Raw genomic sequence first — 25,692 nt, 5'->3', positions numbered from 1 at the left:
CGGTCTGATGATTTTTAGTGTATTGTAATACGTGAGACTAACACATCCAGGAAGTAGAACATCATTAGTACCACGACAAATTGAGCATAAGGTAAGATTTATTGGCTCAGACTTAAAATTGAATGTATCACTGTTAAAAAGAAAACTGCTAAAGTTCACCCCCCTTATAGGTTAATATGGCTGTATTTTTGTACAGTATCTTGAAAACTGACAGAACGATAATAGAAAAAGAACGAATTTGGTGAAACGCAACGAAGCCATTTCCAAATTAATTTGTAAAACAATAGTTTCTTGACAATATACACTGATGAATTTCGTGTTGCTGTTGTTGTTATAGCTATTTATTAAAACATCTTTTGCTCAATGAAAATGAATTCATTTCACACGAACAACGCAACTGTTCGTGTACAAAATGACATGATAAAATGGTCTATACAATTACCGTGGCGTATTTTTAAAATATACAAATCGTTTCAAAATACATTAGTGTAAGACACAAAAATGTAAAGCAATAACTGACTTTTACAGGGTAAAGAAAGTTATTAAGTACCTGTGATTCATGCATGTCAAAACACACAATATTCAGTTTTATTTCTAGTTAAGAAACGACTACTGATTACATAACCAGTCTTAGTATTTCGTTTGATTGTTGCACTTTTAAGATACAAAAATTATAGGTTGTACATGCAATTGGCACTAAGCAGGAGTTATTGTTCTTAATTTTGGTTGACTCTAATTGGAGATAAATGCATGTTTTTTTACAAAAAAAATTAGAATACAGAAATGAATCTCGTTATGTAAAAATATAGTATATGTAAATTGAAAAGGCATCGTTTGTTTGATGGGTTTTTCTACACCATGATTCACTTTACCATTGATAGCGTCTTAATTTTATGTTGGCTGGTATTAAAAAAATCATATATATTGTTGGAATGTGTTGATATCCAATTCTGATTGAGGTACTTTTCTTATAGTTCTACTGTTTGTAGAAAGGTTATTTTGTTATGTTTGTTATGTTTGTTTTAGCAAAATATTTTTGATAGAATGACCTGCAATCAATCCTTTGTCACTGCTTTGCTATTTAAATTTAAACAGTTAAATGTATGATTTGAATAATTTAGTAACCATCCAATTGAGAGTCATGTAAAGTATTTGATTCAATGCATAACGGTTCACATATATTCGTTTGATTATATTGTTAAGAATGCTTCAGAGTATTGAAAATTGACAACTACTTTCAGTGACGAGACAAAATACGATCTGATTCTACTAAAACTATTTGAACTCTTATATGATTTATATGATTATCTAAAATGTATTCCATTAAAAATGACATATGCTATCTTACACCAAAATGTCGCTGAGAGCTCTTGTCGAACGAATTCGTTAATTCTAATCTAGCATGATTCTTAGGTAGACAAGTATTGAAATGATTAAATGATTTACATTATTAGCTGTAACACACATTTTAAACCTTTGTATAAATTTACTAATACAATGGTGCACAAGTGCTTGCGGATATATTTTATGATGGGGTTTCCCGTCTCCAGTGTAAACAAGGAAGTCCTTTTGATTTTATACACCGCTATTCCCATTGATACTATCGGTCGTAAATACTAGTTTCCTTTAATAAATTCAATAAAATTTCCTTTTCGCATTATTATAGTATATATAAATTTCTACATTTAAATTACAACGCATGATATATGTATATCAGGTTAGTATCATATGCATATTTTTAAAAGAAAGATACTCAAACTGTGATTCAGAATAATATCCATAATATAACGTATAGTATTACAGTACCTGTATGGGATAAACATCCTATTTTATTGAGTATGGGGCAATGGGACATTGGGAATGGGGCAATGGGGAATGGGGGTGGGACAATGGTTGTTTTAGAGTAATCTTTAATGGTTACAGGTGCCGCAGTTCATTAATAATTGACATTTTTTTTAAAAATTAACATTTGTACAATATTTAATTTCTGGTCATTATAGATTGAAAATGTTCGCGTTCATATGATTTCTATCATTTTTGAAAATTTATACTGAAATAATGTGTCGGAGACACTCTTATGATTTTAATATTGACAAATTAAACATATATTGAGCAATAATAATAAAACCATTTCAAAGATGCCCTTTCAATTGCCAGAAATATATCATTCGTCGCAACCTCGAAAGAGGATAATAATATTACCATTTGTAAAATTTTTAACAATAATTTTGGACAATTATTGAAATTAAAGCTATTTACACCCTTACAGTGTGCAGAAATATGTCATTTTTAGAAATTGAACTGAAATCAATGTGTCACAGCCAAACATATGATGCTTATTTTGATAATTTTAACGTTTTAACCTAAAGGTAATTTCAAGTGTTAGCACTCATTCAATTTGCAAAAACAGTATCTTAGTTTTAAGAATTTGGTCTGAAACATATGTATCACAGCCATCATCATAATAATGATATGGACAATTTTAATTTTTTGTACAATAATTTTAGACTAATAGGTATATTAAAAGTGTTCGCACACATACACTTTGCAAAAATATGTCATTTTGAAGATTTTTGACTGAAATATGAATGTCGCAAGCACTAACCAGATACTAATTTTGCCATCTTTAATATTTTAAACAATAATTTTGGACCATTATTGACATTAAAACTGTTCGCACTCTTACAATCTGCAGAAATATGTCATTTTTGAGAAATTTTATTAAAATTAATTTGCCGCAGCCACACGTATGATGTTTATTTTGAAAATTTTATCATTTTAAACAATTTTATAAGACCATTAAGGTAGTTTCAAATGTTTGCACCCATTTAATTTGCAAAAAATATCTCATTTTCAAAAATTTGGTTTCAAATACATGTATAACAACAATGAACAAAAACCTTATCTGGACAATTTTAAGTTGCAAATCAAAAAACTTAATATATGGATTAGAATGCAATTTATGTGGTTTAGTATATGTCGGAGAAACGCAAGAACGATTAAACAAAAGAATGTGCGGTCATCGTTCGCGAATTAACACCACCAAAATCCCGACAGTTTATCAACCATTCAATCCTCACTATACAAGTTCGTATTTTAGAAAAAAATTACCATCCTACGAACAGTCCCGTTTAAGTAAAAACTGTGGTAGGGAAAGAGGAGTACTGGATACGCAGACTAGGTACTGCAATACCTTACGGATGCAATGACAACATCAAAAGTATAGGAAACCTTTCAAGCCAATAGAACAATAACATAAATGTGATGACTCTACTTGACAAAAATCCAAGACGGGAAAGGAGTCATGGCCATCGCCATTATATGTCACCTAAGTTACATGACGTCTCCATAGATGGTCTCCTTACTTTCATACAAAAACCTCTTGGAATTCATCACATTAGAACCAAACTTTATTCTAACCTCTCACTTTACTTCACTCTCTTGACAAGACAAGTCTTGACACTTCTGTTTCTGACTCCACCTCATCATTACACAGACTTGTTGCCATCATTTTGGATATTGGTTTCCACAGACTCTTTCAACCAGTTTGTGTGAAAAACGACCATTTCTTCCACTACCGTTTGTCAACAAAGGTATAGATGCAATTAATTTGGCTAACATCCTCTATCACAAGAATGTTACCAACAAAATTCCCCCATATTTCAAAGACAAATCCATACCAATTATTGCGTATTCCTATACTTCACCCATTGCACCTAAAATTTCAGTTATAAAAGGCTATTGCAGAATCTCGAGATTGAGGACTTCAAGACTAAACCACCTAACTGTTCTTGCAAAAACTCCATTCAAATATGGTCCTTCTGGTCACGTTCTGGAGATTTAACCATAATCGAAAACAAATCTCTACGTAATATCCTTTCTAAAGGTCCCAAGTATTGGAATACAATATAATTGGAATTATAACTTTAAAGTTCTTATGGATGCCGTGTAGGACTACGCAAGTAAATGGATATAACGAGAACAAGAAGACATTGATTCTCTGTCAGAGTGGTTAAAGGCCGTGAGGTCTTTAATTTTGAAACGAATGAAAGTTTTAAGTAGGCCAATGAGTGCCAAGGCTACATCGGTTTTCAAAGACCCCGATCTAACAAAAACATTGTCTACTATACATGACAAGTGTGTTGTCGTACCAGCAGACAAAGCCCAAAACAACATTGTTTTTGTCTGCAAAACGTTTTACATCCAATTTTTATTATCAGAGGTAGACGTAGAAAATAATAGCAGTAATAAGACCTATACTGCTACCACACTCTCCAAAGAAGAGATTGTGGAAAACCATAAATCTGTGCTATCATCTTTTGGTCTCTCTACCAAAGACGATAATTGTGATTTACCGTCTATATACTGGATTCCTAAACTCCAAAGAATTCATACAAACAACGTTTCATAGCTGAATGTGCAAAATGTACCACAAAACCTCTTTCAAAACTTGTAACTTCTATACTTACAACTGTCAAAGAGGGTCTACAGTCCTACCACAATACTTGTTACTTTGTTGAATTAATTCAATGTGGATCCTGAAAAGTTCGAAAGATCTTTGGAGGCAATCTGTACAAGACTATTATCTGAATATAATAGCATTAAAACCTATGATTTTTCAACACCGTATACTTCTATTCCCCATACTCAGTTAAAATCCCGACTTAAAAACATTATACATCGTTGTTTTTCCAAAAAAAGATGGTACACCAAGATACAAATATATGGTTCTTGGTAGAGATTCCTCATAATTTGTAAGAAATAATTCCAAATTATCTTCCAATAAACAGATGGAGATGTTTACAATATGCTGGAATTTTTAATCGACAACATATTTATCCAGTGTGGTGGATGCGTTTTCCAAAAAAAGGTCGGCATTCCAATGGGAACAAATTGTGCTCCTTTACTTGCTGACCTTTTCCTTCATTCTTATGAGGCTGACTTTATCTCAGTTTCCGCTGTATAGATGACGTATTATCTTGAAACAATCCTAATTTCGGGGATTTGATACATCGCATCTACCCCAAAGAACTTGAGATTAAGGATACTACAGACACTGTGAAGTCAGTCTCATATCTTGACCTACACTGAGAAATGGATGGTAAAGGAAAACTATTGACCAAACTTTATGACAAACGTGATGACTTTTCATTCAAAATTGTCAACTTTCCTTTCCTCTGTGGCAACATTCCTTCAGCACATGCGTATGGAGTGTTCATATCACAACTCATACGTTATGCCAGAGCTTACCGAAACTATGCAGACTTTTTGTATCGCGCTAGAACTCTAACAAATAGGCTTCTGGAACAGTGTTATGTTGCTACAAGATTGAAATCATCACTACAGACGTTTTATGGTCGTCATCATGAACTCGTGGATCGTTATGGTGTATCCACCTGCACCATGAAAACTGATTTATTTAACATATCATATTTTTCCTTTCCTCGTTTGTCTACCCCGGACTTGACTTTTTACGAGCAACTCGGCGGGTGTTTCTAGAAAAAACAGAGGACGCTTACCCTACCGGTGCACCTGGTCCGTGCTCCCAGTTTTTAGTGGAGTCCGAGTTGCTCATTTGCTTTTGTTACTTCGTATGTATGATTTTAGTTACTTTATGTTCTTTGTTGTGTATGTCTGTTTTCCATGTCTGGTCTTTGTCCCTGGATTGCATTCTTTTGATTACCGCTATAACCTTGGTTCCCTTGATTACTCTTTAACATTTTAAAGAATAATTTTTGAAATTCAATTTATTCACAATTTATACATATATCTATAGTTTTAAGAATATTTTACATGGTTGTTTCTCATGCAGCTCGGAGCGGCAATAATACATGTAAACAATGCAAATATCGCGTGATTTCGGTAATTCTGGATCTCGCCCGTGATATTCTAAAATAAGCATTGATAACAGAAAAAATTCTGCATGCTTATTCATTATATGTGTTTGATATAACACTTCCTTTACTTTTTTTCCTTTTCGGAATGAGGAAAAGACATTGAACAACAGGAAATAAGTCGATACAATGGGGGTGGTGCAATCAGGAATGAGGCTATAGGGAATGGGGTATGGGGCAATGGGGAATGAGGGATGGGGCAATGGGGTATGGGGTAAGTGGGAAGTTTATCCCATACAGGGACTGTACTTAAACAGTTTTGGTTCACCATAACACTTGTATAAGAAAAAAAATCATATTCTATTGTATATGGGGGATAGGAAATTGTGCTAGGAGAGTCGGGATAGTGTATTTGGGATGAGGATTTAGAATGTAGAGGATGGGTAAATTAGTTTTTAAAGTATTTATTGATATAATACATAACAGAATAAATATAGAATAATTTGAAAATATAAAATTCAATTTAGACGAAGAAAAGGGCAATTGGGACACAATGGGTAATGGGGAAGGGATACGAATGTAAATGATTTAGGTTTAAGTGGTGTAATTGATTCACCTTATATACAAGACTTCATGGAAGAGATTACATCTCCAGTGTATAAGTCCAAATACCGATTAAGAATTAATTCTTAACCAAGCACAAGTGTTAAAGGGATGAATGGTTTGCACCCTTTTTTGGGCACCAATTTGTTGGAAAACTGGGCTGAGTGGTTCATTGATCTCATATATTTACCAAATTTTTAGGTCAATATACTATTGTTTTTTTTTTTTGTGCATATAACTCAAATGCAGAACTAATACATTACACATTCCACTGTACAAGTTAAAAGCTATCAAACATTGAGATAATTACTTGCTTAACCGCTTTGATATAAGCCAATAGTTTTCAAACTGGTATGAAGAGGTTACCGATGCACGTTTCCCTACAAGCAATTAAGTAGCTGTCATTGTAAGATTCATACAATTTCTGTAATTTGTGAGACACCCCAAAAAGTCATCACATCTTTATTTCTGTTATTAAGTAGTTTTGTTGGTATATATGATTTAATGTATTCTCATTCATTCAAATTTGTCTGCTCTGAAGAGATAATCCGCATTGAAAATCCAGTAGTTTCTATTATATTTAAGTGTCAGTTATCTCTATTAATTTTGAATTCTGCAGTACATTCTATACAATATTTATCTCCCAAATACAAGGGTTATATGAAACACCAAATGGTATTTTCTGATAACTATACCATTTTAAACAAAATGTCAAAATTATAAATATGTAGACTTTCCAACCATGAATCTCATTTTGCATGATTCTTACCTGGAGTGCTATATAGTATATAAACCAAACATTACAAACACGAATTAAGCAAATGCAAACACCCACACTTAGTTGTAAGAATAAATTAGCAACTTATATTCCACTAAAACTGGATGCATTGATCAAATGCATCGGTAGAGTAATTGATCCAATATGTTTATATTAACATATCATAAATAGTGGCAATCTAACATAATTAGTCCCGCAATTTTTAAATCGCTGGTATGTGTTTTTGTTTTAATGTACACCAATATGTGTCATTGTGGTTAATAAAAGTATGTATACCGTGTATATGTTTTAGGATTCTACAAGTGCGTCATTGTGGTTCTTGTGGTGAACTTCATTTTTTAGCTTACGGATTAAGAAGAAGAAACATTGATGTCATTTCTATTTTGATAAAAATCATTCACGGATGTATCTTACTAAATATTTTTTTTGATTTGTTTTGACGATTGACGGTCGTTCTCAGTTGTGCCTAGTTGTAGAATTGTCCGTAGTTCCGTAGACAGGAGGTGATTCATGTATGTCAAAAATCCGTCAACTTTACTTTTATTTCCTAATCTTAATCAGTTACATGCCATATGATCAGTATTGGTTTTTCATTTGGGGGTTGCGCTTTTGAGAGAAGAGAATGTACATGAAATTAGCACTTCTCAACAGTTACCGTGCTTGATTAGCTTTAATTTGGTTGATTTTATTGTGAGATGAATGTATGATTTTCTCAAAAGTTCAGATCTGAGCACAGAAAAGATTAATGTTACCTGGAAATATTACCGAATATGTTTGTTCGGTGTGATTTTCTACACCATGACTCACGTGTGCCACAAGCAGAGTCTGAATTTCATATGGACTGGTGCTTAAAAGAGTTATCATAAAACCTGTCATCATAGAAACAAACATTATTTGTCCGCAGACAAAAACTACGGAGTGTATTTTAACCATATAAGCAAACTTTGAAATAAATATCTAAAACAAGCTTAATGCATATTCATGATCACATATCTGCATCAACTCGTATAGTTTTCTATAGTGTATTTACTATAAGCGTTAAGTATTGTCTCTGGGTCAATACATAACAATGCGCACACGGTGAGACGTTTAAACTTCGCATTCATTTACGTTCCGGAAACTCTCTCTATTACTTTAAAGGTTAACTGGTGTTAACTTGCGTAAAATCGAACACATTTCGATAGGAGGCATATCCATTTTAGCCTGAATTGATTTCTACAACGATTTTCTAAATGATATATTATTATTGAAGTATTGCATAAACCTTTATAATCAAAGATGTGCCTCTAGGTAACTTTTACTTATCTTTCCACATCACACACTTTTCACGAAAATCATAAAACTATAATTCCCTCTTGCGTTGTGTTTATTTTTATAATTTTCTATTTGCTTCACATAGAGGAAGTTTCAAAACTTATCTTTTAATTTCTATTTTTCCAGTTTATTTATTTCATTTGTACTCATTTGTATCTTTATTTTCAGAAACATGGAGGAATATACTTGGTATATGTGAGTAGAAATAACTAAACATTTATAGAAGTTCTGAATTCAAACAATTTATTTTTCAAAGTTTCAAGTTCCCCATCGTTGGTTAAAGTTACAGATACATGTTTTCCGTGATGCATGGGATCAACAAATGTCAAATTCTGAACAAATGATAATGTGTTGGTTTAATCCAATTTTATTTCCTTGAGTATCTGCATGAATGAAAGATTTTAGGATTTTCATAGCAATATGACGATTTATACAACTATTTTGAACTGAAAACTTAATTGATATGTAATTAAAAAAAACAAGTATTCTTGGGTGTTGAACAAATAAGTATTCATGGCTAAAAGATAGTAGGTAAAGTTCAAATGCTATTTTATTTTTATTCGTTATAATTTCAGATTATTACCAATACTTGTAATTGCAAAGATCGGATTTTGGACTTGCATCATTGTGAGAAGATGTAATTCACGGCCGCGTACGCATGGGTATATAATCACTAATCCAACCACAACAATTGTTCGTCAAGTGGTAAGTAGTCTATAAATTATGGCTTTTTTCGTGAGTATGTATTTCGTTTTTCCGAAAAAAAGTTTGGTTTTAATAAGATATACAATGATATAATTTATTTGCCAATGTTTTTCATTAAACATTTTTACCAAATTTAAAACCACATGAAAATATACGATAAGTTTGGTTAAGAACAAAACTATAATCAGCTCCAAATAAAATTATGTCGTAATCTGAAACAATTTAGCTTAATTTTACGCGGAAGAAATAAGAAAATGTTTACATTTATTTCAAAATGGTTTTGTGAATTCTTGACATTCTTAATTTAACACACAATATGCAATAAAATTCAGTAGATTATAAGGCTTTGACATGTTTACCACCTTTTTACATCGTTGTTTTACATTATATTCTAAATGTCCTCTAAGGTAACAAACACCGGTATGCCAAGTCATCCACAAACTGGTTTTGAAAATCCAAATTATACAGAGGGCCTACCGTCCTACGTGACATCTGTCGGGCAAAATAGAATGCAAACTACTCCAGTCTCTCCACCAGCCTATGAACAAGTTGCAGCAGTTGCTCCTCCATCCTATGGACACGCTGTGCAGTCACCTGAGTATGTAAACCAATCAGACAGGAAAAATCTGATTATCTAATCAAAAGAAAACTAAAAGCAACATTTGTACATAGATTGTTCTGGTTTTAACATAGTTAACCTATACCTTCATTTGTGTGATAGCGAAAAGAGGATGCGTAACGTTAACACAACTCTTACAAAGCATTCAACCCCGTTAAAAAAGAGGTATGGAAACTGATTGAAAAGGACAAAAAACACAGTCATATTTCAGGCAGTTTTGTTGACGCAAAATATTCCCTAATTAGTAGACAGACATTGAATATTTCGTTTATTTATGCTCAATATTAAATTTAACATTGTTAATACAAGAATATCAGCAAGACTAGGATTAGTTAGCCAACACGATATCATGCTCTTCATATAAGCTAATTTAAGAAGCAGAAGAAGAAATAGCATGGTAATTTTGTAATATATATATATGATACACCTAAAAAATGGCTACATAATCATTTTCTTTGTAATTAAATTGCTTTATGGATCTATATGAGTAAATGAATAATTATTAATTTCAATCTGTCAGGTCTTATAATTTACAACAATTCCAAAAGTTTCTATTGTATTTCAGTTTCGTGTAAATATTTACTTTCTCTTGATTTTTAATTCTAAAATTCATTCCTATATGCATTATATCTTCGGTTAAATGAAAGTCACATGTTTGTTGCTGTTTACATAACATTTTAAACAAATATGAAACCTAAACATATATAGGCTTTCCAACCATGTATCAAATTTTGCGCGAGTCGTAGTTGAAGTGCTGCTTGAAAATATCTGCATGTTAAACAAAATCAGTCGAATTTGAATACTACTAGCAACAGACTGTACATCATATATATTTATATCATGATAGTAGACTTTTTTTCAATTATTATTAAATTGAGTGGTTTTCACTATGGAGTTATCTTGCAGGATGTCTGGTTTCTACATGGACAGTGCATGTATATCAGAAGTATTGTAACATTGGCCCTATACATCCGACTATGTGGTGTTTGAAATTCCAATTATTATAAAATTCAGACATTGCTTATGATAAAGATGGTTCATGGTGTAAAAGAGTAATCGAGGGAACCAAGGTTATAGCGGTAATCAAAAGAATGTAATCCAGGGACAAAGACCAGACATGGAAAACAGACATACACAACAAAGAGCATAAAGTAACTAAAATCATACATACAAAGTAACAAAAGCAAATGAGCAAATCGGAGTCCACTAAAAACTGGGAGCATGGACCAGGTGCACCGGTAGGGTAAGCGTCCTCTGCTTTTCTAGAGACACACGCCGAGTTGCTCATAAAAAGTCAAGTCCGGGGTAGACAAACGAGGAAAGGAAAACTATAACCCGTTGAATAAATCAGTTTTCATGGTGCTGATGGATACACCATAACGATCCACGAGTTCATGATAACGACCATAAAACTTCTGTAGTAATGACTTCAATTTTGTAGCAACATAGCCCTGTTCCAGAAGCCTATTTGTTAGAGTTCTAGCGCGATACAAAAAGTCTGCATAGTTTCGGCAAGCTCTGGCATAACGTATGAGTTGTGATATGAACACTCCATACACAGGAGCCGAAGGGATGTCGCCATAGATGAAAGGAAAGTTGACAATTCTGAATGAAAAGTCATCACGTTTGTCGTAAAGTTTTGTCATTAGTTTTCCTTTACCATCGATTTCTAAGTGAAGGTCAAGATATGAGGCTGACTTCACAGTGTCTGTAGTATCTTTTATCTCAAGTTCTTTTGGGTAGATGCGATGTATCAAATCCCCGAAATTAGGATTGTTTAAAGATAACACGTCATCTATATAGCGGAAACTAAGATTGAAGGATCTAACCAAACAATATTCTTTCTTTCTGATCAGATCAGCTATAAAGTCAGCCTCATAAGAGTGAAGGAATAGGTCAGCTAGTAAAGGAGCACGATTTGTTCCCATTGGAATGCCGACCGTTTGTTGAAAAACACGTCCACCACACTGGACAAATATGTTGTCGATTAAAAATTCCAGCATTTTGTAAACATCTTCCTCTGTATATTTGGAAGATGATTTGGAATTATTTCTTACAAAGTATGAGGAATCTCTACCAAGAACTATATATTTGTATCTAGGTGTACCATCTTTTTTTGGAAAAACAACGTAAATTGTTGTAAATTTGTAAAAATCATCCAAATCCAACTGAATCAACAAAAATAACTCTTGCAAAATGCCATTTTTATACCTAATCTGAATATTTTATCTACCTAGTGCACCATCTAAATGACAAACTAAGACTGGTTATGTGGTTTCTTAAGTACCATTCTGTGTAAGAATCTGGCAATGTGTGGCACGTCATCAATCTCAGTTTGTTTTTTTTTTTTTTGCCTCATATATATTTAATACATATAGAAAAGAACTGAAAAGATATTTAAATTTATCTTGAAGCATATGTGACGTAGACATTTTTTCACTGCTTATATAAGGAAAAATTGCGGGAAAAATTTTCCAACCATTTTTCCATAGTGCATTTCAACTAAATCTGACCTATCAAAAACAAAATTATAGATTATTCGTTACACAAATGCACAAACAATTTTGACTATTAGCAGTCAACTGACATGCCAGCTCGAGACCAGTTTAAACCTACAAAAAGTTGCGCCCTCAAGATATAGTATCAATTCTTATTCTTCCCATACGGGGTTGAGAACCACGGTACATCATACGTCATTCAATGAAGACACAACCCATTTCATGTCGAAAACTACTTTCAAATATAGTGTGTTTTTTTCGTGAAATTAGATGAGCGAATCAATGTTTACACAATAAATGTAATCTTTAACGATTTGACAACAATATCATAACTAAATCCTTTTCGAATTAGCCTATTTAACGGTTTAGTCAAATTATATGGTGAGTATTGAGCTTTTCGTACTTTATAAAGAATATTGCCATAAAATATTTGGCGGTATATACACGCACGTATTAATCGTTTACAATTACATCTGTATTTGAGAATGATTTCCTTGTATCGGTTGAAAAAAATGTGTGAATGTTTTACGAGCTAGTGAAATCAAAGACCTTGAAATAATAATTTCTCGGTTATTTAAAATTTTCCTTCGTTAAAAACATTTTACAAATACGAACAGTTTAACCTTTTTTATGTTTCAGTTCCTATGCATACAAATGTAAATAGGGTGCATTTCGTGTATGAAAACAATAGTAAGAGTCTGTGCAGCTTAACGATAAAATTTGTGTCTCAAAGGAGACACCTATAAAACATCTCTCAAGAAAAGAACAAAGCTAATAACTGTTTATCTTCAATGTACAATTGTATCTCTTTTACATACAACAGGAACGACATTAGATTTACCTCTTTAATATTTGATTTTTTTAAAGACTTAATTGGTGGTATTGTCGCTTTATGTCTACTGCTTTAACTAATTCTCACAAATGTGAAAACAATCTATCAAATTGAATACAAAGGATTCCAAAGATTTGTAAATACAATCATATTAAAGTCTTATTGAAGCATACTTTTATAATGGCGCCAAAAATGTATAACATCAAAACAAAAGATGGATACACAAAAAAGTAACGTTCAGCCAAAAAAAAAGACAAAAACAAAACAAAAACAAAAACAAAAACAAAAAATTCTTTGTCGCAAACAGCAAAGTAATTAAAAAGTACATACAAATTAACAAACAAACAAAACTGAAAACACAAAGTCAATTCAGAACTTTATCATACTGAGTTGCCGGGTAGGACGAGCAGTTTATATGTTTTGAGGTAATCCACTTTGGTGCTTTTGTCAGCAAATGTGATGAATAAGAAAGGACATATGTATGACAGATGGAGGCTAATTCCCATGTACGAAATTGGACATCCCTGACTCATTGGTACTAGGAACGATTGTTGAACAGCCATAATGTTCTTTAATTGAACAACACTTCATAAAAAGTTAATAACCGAATGGTATACGTCCAGTCTTTTTTGTACTCAATTTATGATAAATATTGCCGTGTTATCAAGTCAATACAAACACGTTTTTAACACTTGACTATTTTGCAAGAAATGTATAAAAAAGTATGATAGGACAGCAAATGTGGTTAGCCCCACCAAGCTACAGTTTGTCTATCTGTGGATACTGCTCTAAATAGGGCTTACACGTATCATGGTTGGCCTCAGTGAATTCACGAGTTTAAGTCCCTACCCCCTTGTCAACAGAATAAGAAGTGGTTGTTCAATGAGCAAACGGTATGATATTGTCAGAGAAAACTACATATGGATTAATACTGCGATATATACTTGAAGCTAAAGTTTTCTACAGTATATCAAGACTAGAAAGCACCAGAATAATGTATTAGAAGAAGCAAACTTCCATATTCATGTACCACAAATCGGTCATCAGATTTTAATGCTTTAAACAATAAAAAATCAGGAATAACAAAAATTCGAGAAAAGGGAGCAAGACATACAAGCCCATGTACAAAAATGAATATGATGTTGCACAAATACACCAAATATATACTACTTGTCTTGTACCATCAGTGCTAAATCATTTATATATACGACTATAAAGCAAATGTAATCAGTTTAGGATAGTCTTTGATTTAAAAATATTAGGTTGACATCTAGTCTTCCCTTATTACTCCAAGGACTGTTGATCCTTTGACATCCTTCTTCCAATGAACGAAAAGCATACATGAATTTCTTATTACATATAACCATTGTTTTAATAAAGTATACAGTACACCAACTTCTACCTCCAGTTGTTTTTCAACCGCGTCCTTTTTATAACGAATTACATATGAATTTAAGTATTTAGGTTTGTAAGATATTGGAGATTCGAATTGCGGAAGACATTAACTTTATCAAAAAAGACAACACAGTTGAGAAAGTAAGAATTTGTTTCGATAAAAATAAGAAGAATATATTTAAATGAATCTGCTTGACGATTCTAATTGGAAGTCTACTCGTCTAATTGTTTTCCACACCATACTCCGTCATATAGTTTTGGACTTGCTTTAGAAAGTATTTCGCATTTATATTATTTAACATTTTTGACACGTAAAGGCTATTAATTTGCATTATTTTATTCAAAATGATCGGTAAATGTAACATAATGACATTTGTCTAAAAAAACAAAAATAGGATTCCGACCCCAGGAACTACTAGAACCCTCAACTGATTACATTCTTCGATATATCACCACTTTGTATGAATGTTTAATCAAAAGTTAGTTCAGTTTGAAGTAACAAAGTCTAACTGATCGATACTGACAATAGTAAACGTTCACAGCACATTGTGAACTAAAGCAAGTCAATAAAATGCTAAAATTGTTTTATATACTTATGTACTGTATTCATGCAAGTATCTGCAGCTTTGAAATTAATGTTTTTCAAAGTCAAACATTAAAAAGTAAACAGTTTCTGATCGTGCTATCGACAATCTAAATTGATAGCTTTCGTCTTTCTTTTCTCTATCAAAAATAATGGTCATGTCTAAGATAGAAACCATACCAGATTAGTGAAAGGAAAAATGCAATCTTAAATTTCAATATCATAAAGATATAATGAAACGAGTTCATCAGGGTTTAAACTATATATTCTGTTGACAAAACCTTAAAATACATGTACATCCGCTATCCACCACTAAATCTATTTTGTCAAAATGAAAATTAAGTAAAACTCCACATAAGAATCATGCTAAATGCGATTCATGTTTGGAAAGCCTACATATTTTTATTTTGATATATTGTTAAAATGTCATACTAAACAGAAAGTAACATGTGGCTTTTCATATTTCCCTTGTTCATAGGAGATGAACATTATATAGAATGTACTGTAGAATATAAGGTTAAATGAGATAACTCTATAAATGACACTAATTACACTAGAAACTATTGGATTTTCCATACGGATTATATCATAAGAGCAGACGGATTGGAATGAATAATTATACATTTCATCATATAGACCTATCAAGGTAATTAATTACAAAAATAATAATATGTAGCTTTTTTATATGTCCTTTACATGTTACAGAATTTGCATGATTCTTACAAATACTGAAACAAAAAATTGCAAACACGAAACAGGGTGTTTACGTCACTCTCCTCAGAAATCGACTCCAACGATATGGCATATCTATATAAAGCTTCTATGAGATACCAACTACCTGAGATAATTAGTTGCACAGAAAATTGAACAATTGTGTACATATGAACGGATGGACTGGCGGATACCATGATCACTATATACTTCCTGCAAAGCGAATGAGGAATAAAATAGTGAGAAATGTTACAATTTTTCATTGGCAGTTATAAAAATAAACATATATCGTACTACCTAGATGTGCATTGCGAGTGACATTTAATTATGAAACACAGGTTTGTACTTATTCGCCTTAAAAAGCAGTTAATTACAGGTTATACTACGCCTGACGATAGTATTAAGACCCGTCAATGCTTGTCACACATTTACATTTGCATGCATGGTGTGTATCAATCAATTGCTACATTGCTAGTACCACTTAAGTACTAGCCCATGTAAATACAGAGCTTTCCTCTGGTAGAGGTATAGAAAACCCACCTAACAACCGATGCTTTTTTGGTCTACATATACTGCATTTTTACGTAACGAATGTCGACCCTTCCTGTATTGAGATCCGTATCTCCTTGTACAAAAATCATATATTCATCATCCACTTATATCAACCAAAGAAAAACAGTTAGTGTACAATCCTAAACGAGGAATCAAGGGAACCAAGGGTATAGCAGTCATCAAAAGAATATAATCCAGGGACAAAGACCAGACATGGAAAACAGACATACACAACAAAGAACATAAGGTAAGTAAAGTCATGCATACAAAGTAAAAAAAGCAAATGAGCAACAAAAAACTGGGAGCATGGACCAGGTGCACCGACAGGGTAAGCGTCCTCTGCTTTTTCCTGAAACAACCGCCGAGTTGCTCATAAAAAAGTCAAGTCCGGGGCAGACGAAAGTGGATAGGAAAACTATAACACATTGAACAAATCATTTTTCATGGCGAAGATGGATACACCATAACGATCCACGAGTTCATAATGACGACCATAAAACTTCTGTAGTGATGACTTCAATCTTGTAGCAATATAACCCTGTTCCATAAGCCCATTTGTTAGAATTCTAGCGCGATACAAAAGTCTGCATAGTTTCGGTAAGCTCTGGCTTAACGTGTTGTGATATGAACACTCCATACGCAGGTGCTGAAGGGATGTGGCCACAAATAAAAGGAAAGTTGACAATTCTGAATGAAAAGTCATCACGTTTGTCGTAAAGTTTGGTCAATAGTTCTCCTTTACCATTGATTTTTAAGTGAAGGTCAAGATATGAGGCTGACTTCACAGTGTCTGTAGTATCCTTTATCTCAAGTTCTATGGGGTAGATACGATGTATCAAACCTCCAAAATTAGGATTGTTTAAAGATAACACGTCATCTATATAGCGGAAATTGAGATTAAAGGATCTAGCTAAACGATATTCTTTCTTTCGGATCAGATCAGCTATAAAGTCAGTCTCATAAGAGTGAAGGAATATGTCAGCATATTGGGGAGCACAATTTGTTCCCATTGGAATGCCGACTGTTTATTAAAAGACGAGTCCACCACACAAATATATTGTCGATTAAAATTTCCAGCATTTTGTTAACATCTTCTACTGTATATTTGGAAGACGGTTTGAAATTATTTCTTACAAAGTATGAAGAATCTGTACCAAGAACTAAATATTTGTATCGAGGTGTACCATCTTTTGTGGAAAAAAACAACGGTGTATAATGTTTTTAAGTCGGAATTATAATTGAGTATGGGGAATAGAAGTATACAGTGTTAGACATAATAGGTTTTAATGCTATAATATTCTGATGATAGTCTTGAACTGATTGTCTCCAAAATATCTTTCGAATTTTTAAGGATCCACATCGCATTAATACCACTAAGAAAACAAGTGTTGTGGTAGGACTGCAGACCCTCTTTGACAGCTGTGAGTATAAAATTTAAAAGTTTTGAAAGGTTTGGTGGTACTCGACGGCATCAAGAAAAACTTTAAAGTTATTATTCCAATTTATGGAGCGTAGTTCATGGTACTTGGGACCTTTAGAAAAGATATTCCGTAGAGATTCATTTTCGATGATGGTTAAATCTCCCGTAACGACGTGACCAGAAGGACCATATTTGAATGGAGAGTTTTTGCAAAAACAGTCAGGTGGTTTAGCCTTGAAGTCCTCAATCTCGAGATTCTGCAGTAGACTTTAATAATTGAAAATTTTGGATGCAATGGGTGAAGTATAGGAATATGAAATAATATGGTATGGATTTGTCTTTGAAAATAGGGGAATTTTGTTGGTGACGTTTTTGTGATTTAGAATGTAAGCCAAATTAATTGCATCTTTACCTTTGTTGACAAACGGTAGTGGAGGAAATGATCGTTTTTCTTCATCTTGATTTTCCACACAAGCTGGTTTAAAGAGTCTGTGGAAACCAATATCCAAAATGATGGCAAAAAATCTGTATAATGATGAGGTGGGATCAGAGACAGGAGTGTCAAGATTTGTTTTGTAAAGGGAGTGTAGGAGAGTAAGAGGTATATAATAAGTTTGGTTCTAATGTGATGAAGTACAAGAGGTTTTTATATGAAAGGAAGGAGACCATCTATGGAGACAGACATCATGTAACTTAGGTGACGTATAGTGGCGATGGCCATGACTCCTTTCCCTTCTTGGATTTTTGTCAATTAAATTCATCACATTTATGCCATTGTTATATTGGCTTGAAAGGTTTCCTATACTTTTGATGTTGTCATTGCATTCGTAAGGTATTGCAGTACCTAGTCTGCGTATCCAGTACTCCTCTCTTTCCCTACCATAGTTTTTACTTAGAACGGGACAGGTAATTTTGTTCTAAAATACGCACTTTCAGAGAGAGGATTGAATGATCTCGATGATAAAAGTGTTGATAAACTGTCGGGGATTTGGTGGTGTTAATTCTCGAACGATGACCGCACATTCTTTTGTTTAATCGTTCGTGCGTTTTTCCAACATATACTAAACCACATAAGTTGCATTCTAATTCATATATTAAGTTTGTTGATTGACAACTTAAGTCATCATGACTTCTTGCATGGAAGGTTTTGTTTGGAAGGGGACCGTTTAATGCACTGAGTTAATTTTTTTCACCTACAACTGAAACAGACTGTTGTTTTTCAATCAATTTAAAAGAACATTTAAAAACACTAATTTGCTATGTAAAATTGTAAATCTTATGAATCTATAATCTAAATGAAAGAAAACCTATCAATTGTTCCATTCAGTCACTACATGTATGACCATCTATATTAAATGTACATTTTTGTTCGGATGACCTTTCTGATCATCCAATCAGATTTCATATTTCATGATTTTGAAAGCATTATTCAATCGAGTTATAACCCGAGGATGCTGAAAAAGTCTTTGGAACAGAAAGAAGAATGGCACATTATTGATCCTACATGCGGTGACTGAAAGGAACGATTGACAGGTCTAACTTAATTAGATTGATGAATCTATTGATATATTATGTATTTGTTTCTTGCTTTTATAATTTTAGGGCACTATTATTTCTAATATCTTTAGGGTTTTTGTTTGTCATATTTATATGCTGGCCCTTATATGATTCAAGAATTTTTTTTCAATCTTGTGAGTACAATGTGTAATTGAAATGTGTAACACGTGTTGTAAAACATTTGATATTAACAACAGCGAAAAATCTGTCTACAAACTTGGGAATCACTGTATTAGTTATTCAGAATTCGATACACAAATTCCAAACTGACAGGCTATTTGAGATTGGAATGCCTGCTTCTTGCAAGACACTGGCCATGAAAAACAATATTGATATAAAGTAGAATGATTTAACGTGTAAAATCATTTGCCGGCGTCATATTGTTTTAAGGCACATACTTACTTCCAAGACTTGTTCTCAGCTAAAACAAAATGTACTGGCGGCCAATCAGTTCGTGGAAATACTACTTTATGCATTCCATCTATTATTCTGTATTTCAAAAAAAGAAGACACTAAAGATAGTATTTAGGTTAAGAGACCGATTGAATAAAAAATCGATTCTAACATGTCAGATGTAACTAATGGAACATAAGCAAAAAACAAAACAAAAAATCAAAAAACAAAACAACAACTACAACAACAACAACAACAAAAAAACAACAAACAAAAAAACAAAAAACAAAAACAGGCGAATCCCAACACCTCATTAATAATTTATCACAAGTGTTGTGATAGGACTCGAGACCCTCTATGACAGCTTTGAATATAGAAGTTTAAAGCTTTGAAAGAGGGTTGGTTGTACATTTTGCAGATCCAGTTATGTAACATTGTATGGATTGCTGTGAAGTCCCGTGAATCAGGCAAAACGTATATAAACTGTGGCCCATGCAGAAAAAAGGCGTGGAGATTTTCGGTTGCATTATCAAAGTGGTCATTCCTTATAACCTCCAGAAATATCCATCAAAGTGTTTTTAAAGTTTGTCTTTATAGTAATAGGTCAAATTAAGTTGCAATACACTATGGAAAAACGGGGGGAAATTTTTACCACACTTTTTCACAATGTGCACAGTCAAACAATATATTACAGATGCTTAAGGATAAATTCAAGTACAATTTAAGTTGCCTTCTAGATGTATTGAATATATTTGAGGCAAAACAGACTAAATTGAGAAGATTTATCTGCCACTGCTGTCTGATTCTTACACAGAATTGTATATTACTCCTAGTTGTAATTTTGGGTAAATAAACCAAATCAACTTATCAAAAACAATCCAATCCTTGCACGATTTTTCATCATAATGCATTAATAGTGTTTTAAGTTTACCGAACTACTTGCATATATGAAAAATAATAATATTGATGCTGATAATAACAAATCACTTCTTTTATCATTTTTTTCAGAAGTATGTCAGAATTTCAATCGTAGGTAACTTGTAGACATTGTAGACCTTATGTTACATGGTACCGAAACGGGAAAATTATTACATTAACAAAATGAAGGAACCAAAAAAAAAACAAAAACAAAAACAAAACAAAACAAAAAACAAAACAAAAAAACAACAAAAAAACAACAAAAAACTAAAAACAAAAACAAAAACAAAAAAAAGAAGAAAAAAAAAGAAAAAAAATTAAGATTGTTGAAATTTACTACATGTATAATATAAAAGGATACATTCAAGTACCTTTTATGTTGCTTTCCAGATATATTGAATATACTTGAGTAAATACAGACTAAATTGAGAGGATTTATGTGCCACCAGTTGTTTGATTTTTGCACAGAATGATACTTATCTCCTACTTGTAATTTTGTGTAAAAAACCAAATCAACTATTCAAAAAACAATAAAATCTTTGCATATACGAAAAATAAAAATACTGATGTTGATAATATCGAATCAGATATGTTTGTTTTCCAGTGGGTCAGATTTGACATGTTTGCATACGAGAGTAAATTGTTACTATGCAAATCTCATGTTACATGGCTCTGAAACGGGAATCTTATTTCATCAAAAAAAAAAGAAACAAAAAGAAAGAAAGAAAGATAGAAAAAAAAACTAATTATAAGTTTGTTGAAAATTTAGTACATGTACAATATAAAAAAAACATACACATTCTTTTCCTGATTAAAGACACTTTCGTACATATTTAAACAACATGTTATAAATCCTGCTTAGTAGTATGTTTCAAACGTACAACTGATAAACTAAAAACCAACGTATCAGTATTAACCCATCTAGTTAATAGTTTACATTTCTATAAAATACAGCATGAAAAGAAGCAGAAGTGATGAATTAAGGTTTTCGTTAAAGTTTACCTTTACATGCACTCGAGTTTGATATGCTTTTCTTTTACCTAAAACAAAAGCAGGCTGTTTCTTTCTAATTAAGGTTAACATTAGGATCTAATGATTTGCTGCAGAAAGTTCTAACTTGACGAATATAGTGTAATGTCATGCCTTTGTTCTTGTGTTTAGAATTTTAGAGCAACCGCAGTATCCTTGGTGTGGTTGTTTATTCTTTTTATCTGCTGGCTCTTTTATGATTCGAGAACACGTTCTAATCTTGTGAGTACAATACAAAATTTAATTGGGGGGAAGTAAAACATTTTCTAATACATTCGATACAAAAGACAGCGAAACAATCTATCTACAAATTCTTATTGAGATTGGTTGTTTTACTTTTATTATAAGGGTTGAACAGCTATTTTCGGTCGTTCATGCATATATGAACGGATCTAGGAGCTTCCAAACTCAATAGACGGCCAAAGGCTGTTCATGTAATGTTTGGGAGTGGAGAGATTCATTCATACATGCATGAACGACCGAAAATAGCGTTCAACCCTTATAATTCTATCCGACAGTCAAAGTTACCTTCTGAGAGCCTCAGTTGGTTATATTGATACACTGTGTTTGTGTTTACGCTTCGATACACACACATTCCTTTGCACACGTATGGGAGCGCGGACGAATATTTACACATAAACGGCTGCACAACGACAGTGAAGGCGGCATGGATGAAGTGACAGTTGGCATTGAAAATACGAGATGTTAACAATTCAACAGGAATATAATTATTAAGAAAATACAACAAGGAAGAAGGAAAATTACAACAAGGTGTTTTAAGATTTCAGTCAGACTCAGTTATAAGTTTCTTTCCCCGAGAAGAAAATTACTTTCTGTAAACAGACTTGACTGGTAAAATCAATGTGCACGGCAATATTATGCCGTTCAGTTCGTTGCCACACTCTTTCGAACTTCATGGCCGCCATATTGGTTTCAAGTTGACTGGCGTTCATGCATGTATGAACGATGTGGCGAAATTCATGCATGTATGAATTATCTAGCAACGACGTTCTCGACCAATTAAAAACGGCTATAAGCATGAAGAATCTCATGATTAGAATTATTAACTAGTATTTTGAAATTTGTTTAACAAATTACATTATGTGGTTTAATGTTTAAATTTTAAGGAGTATTAGCTCTCTGTTTAGACAACTCGTTGTATTCGTATAACAATGCTATTTTTTATTGGACTAAAAAAGAATTATCAAACAAAGTTGTAAACTAAGGGATGGAATAAATGGACAAACTAGGGGGATGGGAATCAATCGGTGACAATCAAATGACAAACCGATAATGGGAAGACAAAAACTTTTACTTATGGAGAACAGGACATACAAATAAACAAAACGAAAGATTCAAAAGAAAAGAAAAAACCTACAGCACGAGCCCGTAAAATTATAATATTAATAAAACAGGGTGCTTCAGAAGAATAGAATGTTCCTTCTTCTTACAAAACACTAACCATGAAAGCATTATAGGTATAAATTTGTGAACTGATGTATAACAACATTTATCTTTAGTCTCGATATGATGTATACAATCCTACGTCAGACTCTCTTTATATATTTATGTAATGGAATTTTTATTATAGGACTTTACTGTCAATGCACCTAACACCGGACTCATTGAGGTTGTTGATAAGAATCCAACCGGTTCGGTCACATCGCCATCAACTGGGACAGCTTCAGTTTATTCCCATGGAAATTTTGTAGATGCATCTTACATGTAACATTTTTTCAAAATCGAATTTGCAATGTCTATTATGTTTAAAGAGACGATTACCCATTTACTCACTGTATTGAAACTGTTAGTTTATTTTAGCTGCTATTTACTTAAGGAATATTAATACTTAAACAGAAATTGACAATCTTTTTATTTTATTTATCGCAATTTTCTTACTCTGAGCTTTAAAAAATAATTAAAAAAAATCCAATGTAACATAAGTATTAACCCAAATGTCAACACATTTGCTAAAACGATCATAGAATAAGTCTTAAACTTAATTCGGAATTGAAAATATGAAAGTAAATTATGACTTTATGGAAAGTATTAAAGGCTTGCAACCCCCTCCTCCCAAACAAACAAACAAACAAACAAACAAACCAAGAAATAAACTGAAAAAAAACACAAAAACAAACAAACAAAACAAACAAGCAGAAATGCAAACAAACAAACAAAAACAAACAACAAAAAATTCAAAATACCTAAGGCCAAAACATAACGAAAACAAACACCAGTAACAGGAACCAGACCAAACAAAATACTTCGGAACATAACCCCTAAAATAAAACAATAAATAAAGGAAACACAAACAAAAACAGATAACACAGAAACAAACCCAAGAACTAAAAAACAAAAAACCAAAAAAACCAAAAAAAAAACAAACAGCATTTAATCTTGATTTGACAAATCGTGTTAAAAATATAGCATTACTCGGCCTATACGAAAAGTTCCTTCCAACCACTTATTCATTAAAAATCTGTTTTAAAATTAGCACACAAATAAGTCTCTTCTTGTGTTTTCTGTACATTTGGTCGACTGTTTACATGCCTGGAATCTAAAATCACTTTAAAAGATATTCATGATCAAAGTGCAACAGTGACTAGCAAATACAGCTATTTATTTTTGTCATCGAAGCTTGTTATTTTTTCTGCCATGTATCATATATCATTGCAGAGTAAATGCATGGACACAAATGCCAAATTGTGTCTTAATTATAGGACGATTGATCTGCTTTGTAGTTTAAACAATATAGGTTAAAGCACCATTACCTTTACTTTATATAGGAACAATATCACGATTATTTGTGTTAAATCGTGTAATATGAAATTCTTGACAATTAATTAATAAAACAACGCTTGATGTTAACCAAATGAAATACTTTTTATGATGATACATTAATAGGCATACTATACCACAACCTATCCTTTTCAATTTCAGTCGAGCATAAGATCATCACAAGGTCTTGCCACTCAATCTGCTTTTTGCCAAAACATCTTCTTCACTACATGTCATTTTCAACCTTTTTAACAGTTCATTACGCGATATTATTGTTGGTCGGCCTGTTGGTCTTTTACCATGCGGTGTCCATATAAGGAATTTTTGTAATCTCTGAATTTGCATCCTCAATTTTTCTCGGTTTAACCTGATTTTCAAGTTTCTTCCATTTTCGACAATTTTAATAAATAACTCATTTACCGATTCGTAAATTAATATAGTACACATGCAGCTCCGGGTGTCGGACTAAAAATAACAAAAAATAGCGTCTACACATTATTTCAATAAATTCATCAAGCGTAACTGAAGATGTAGGCTTTATTTACCTTATGCAAAACATAAGTACTAATAGAATCAATCTTATCAGGTTAGCGCACAACAGATAAAGGTTGAAATGATATTGATTTAACTTGCCAAAGTAAGTTTTATTTAAATGTTTTTTTTTCCAAAAACTATACATATGCTATTGATTGATCGAGATTGAATAAAGCAAAGGCAATTGATATTTATCGCGTTTAAAAGTTTCTAAATCCAGACAAAAAGCATTGCTCAGACAAAATCTATATATCTATTGTTTGTTAAGGAAACAATAATTGAAAACGCGTTATAAACACATTGTGATTGTACCATCAATGAAGTGTTTAAGGGTCTATTTCAAAGACATGTTTGGTTTTACAGTGAAACCTACAGAAACCTGTTTTTACTGTTAAATGTATAAACAGACGTTGTGTTTTTGAAAGTTCGCTAATATTTTAATTGATACAAAAGGATTTTAAAAAAAGTGTTTGGTTAAGACAAGTTTTTGTAGTATTTCGGTTCTATTTTGACATATGTTTATGAGCAACTCGGCGGGTATTTCTAGAAAAGTAGAGAACGCTTACCCTACCGGTGCACCTGATCCATGCTCCCAGTTTTTTAGTGGAGTCCGAGTTGTTCATTTACTTTTGTTATTTT

The 25,692-nt window shown here is 32.5% G+C and overlaps 1 protein-coding gene and 1 long non-coding RNA gene across 2 annotated transcripts; both read left to right on the top strand.

The window, feature by feature from the left end:
* Positions 1 to 10,740, top strand: LOC148617834 (uncharacterized). Its single transcript, XM_088585416.1, has 4 exons — positions 1 to 91; positions 8,698 to 8,724; positions 9,105 to 9,234; positions 9,642 to 10,740. Exons 2-4 carry the CDS (start codon positions 8,702 to 8,704, stop codon positions 9,870 to 9,872), a joined length of 384 nt encoding a protein of 127 aa, XP_088441542.1. The 5' UTR covers positions 1 to 91; positions 8,698 to 8,701; the 3' UTR covers positions 9,873 to 10,740.
* An 11,545-nt stretch (positions 10,741 to 22,285) lies between these two features.
* Positions 22,286 to 23,962, top strand: LOC148617833 (uncharacterized). The gene is made up of 2 exons (XR_015922542.1): positions 22,286 to 22,512; positions 23,333 to 23,962. It is a non-coding gene; the product is annotated as an uncharacterized LOC148617833 (long non-coding RNA).
* The last annotated feature ends 1,730 nt before the right edge of the window (positions 23,963 to 25,692 follow it).

Source organism: Perna viridis, chromosome 5, assembly GCF_037379345.1.
Source record: "Perna viridis isolate PV_CMFRI_1.1 ecotype Kerala chromosome 5, ASM3737934v1, whole genome shotgun sequence".
Taxonomy (NCBI): domain Eukaryota; kingdom Metazoa; phylum Mollusca; class Bivalvia; order Mytilida; family Mytilidae; genus Perna; species Perna viridis.
Note: the sequence above shows the minus strand (reverse complement) of the source record. Positions and strands in the feature narration are given on the sequence as shown.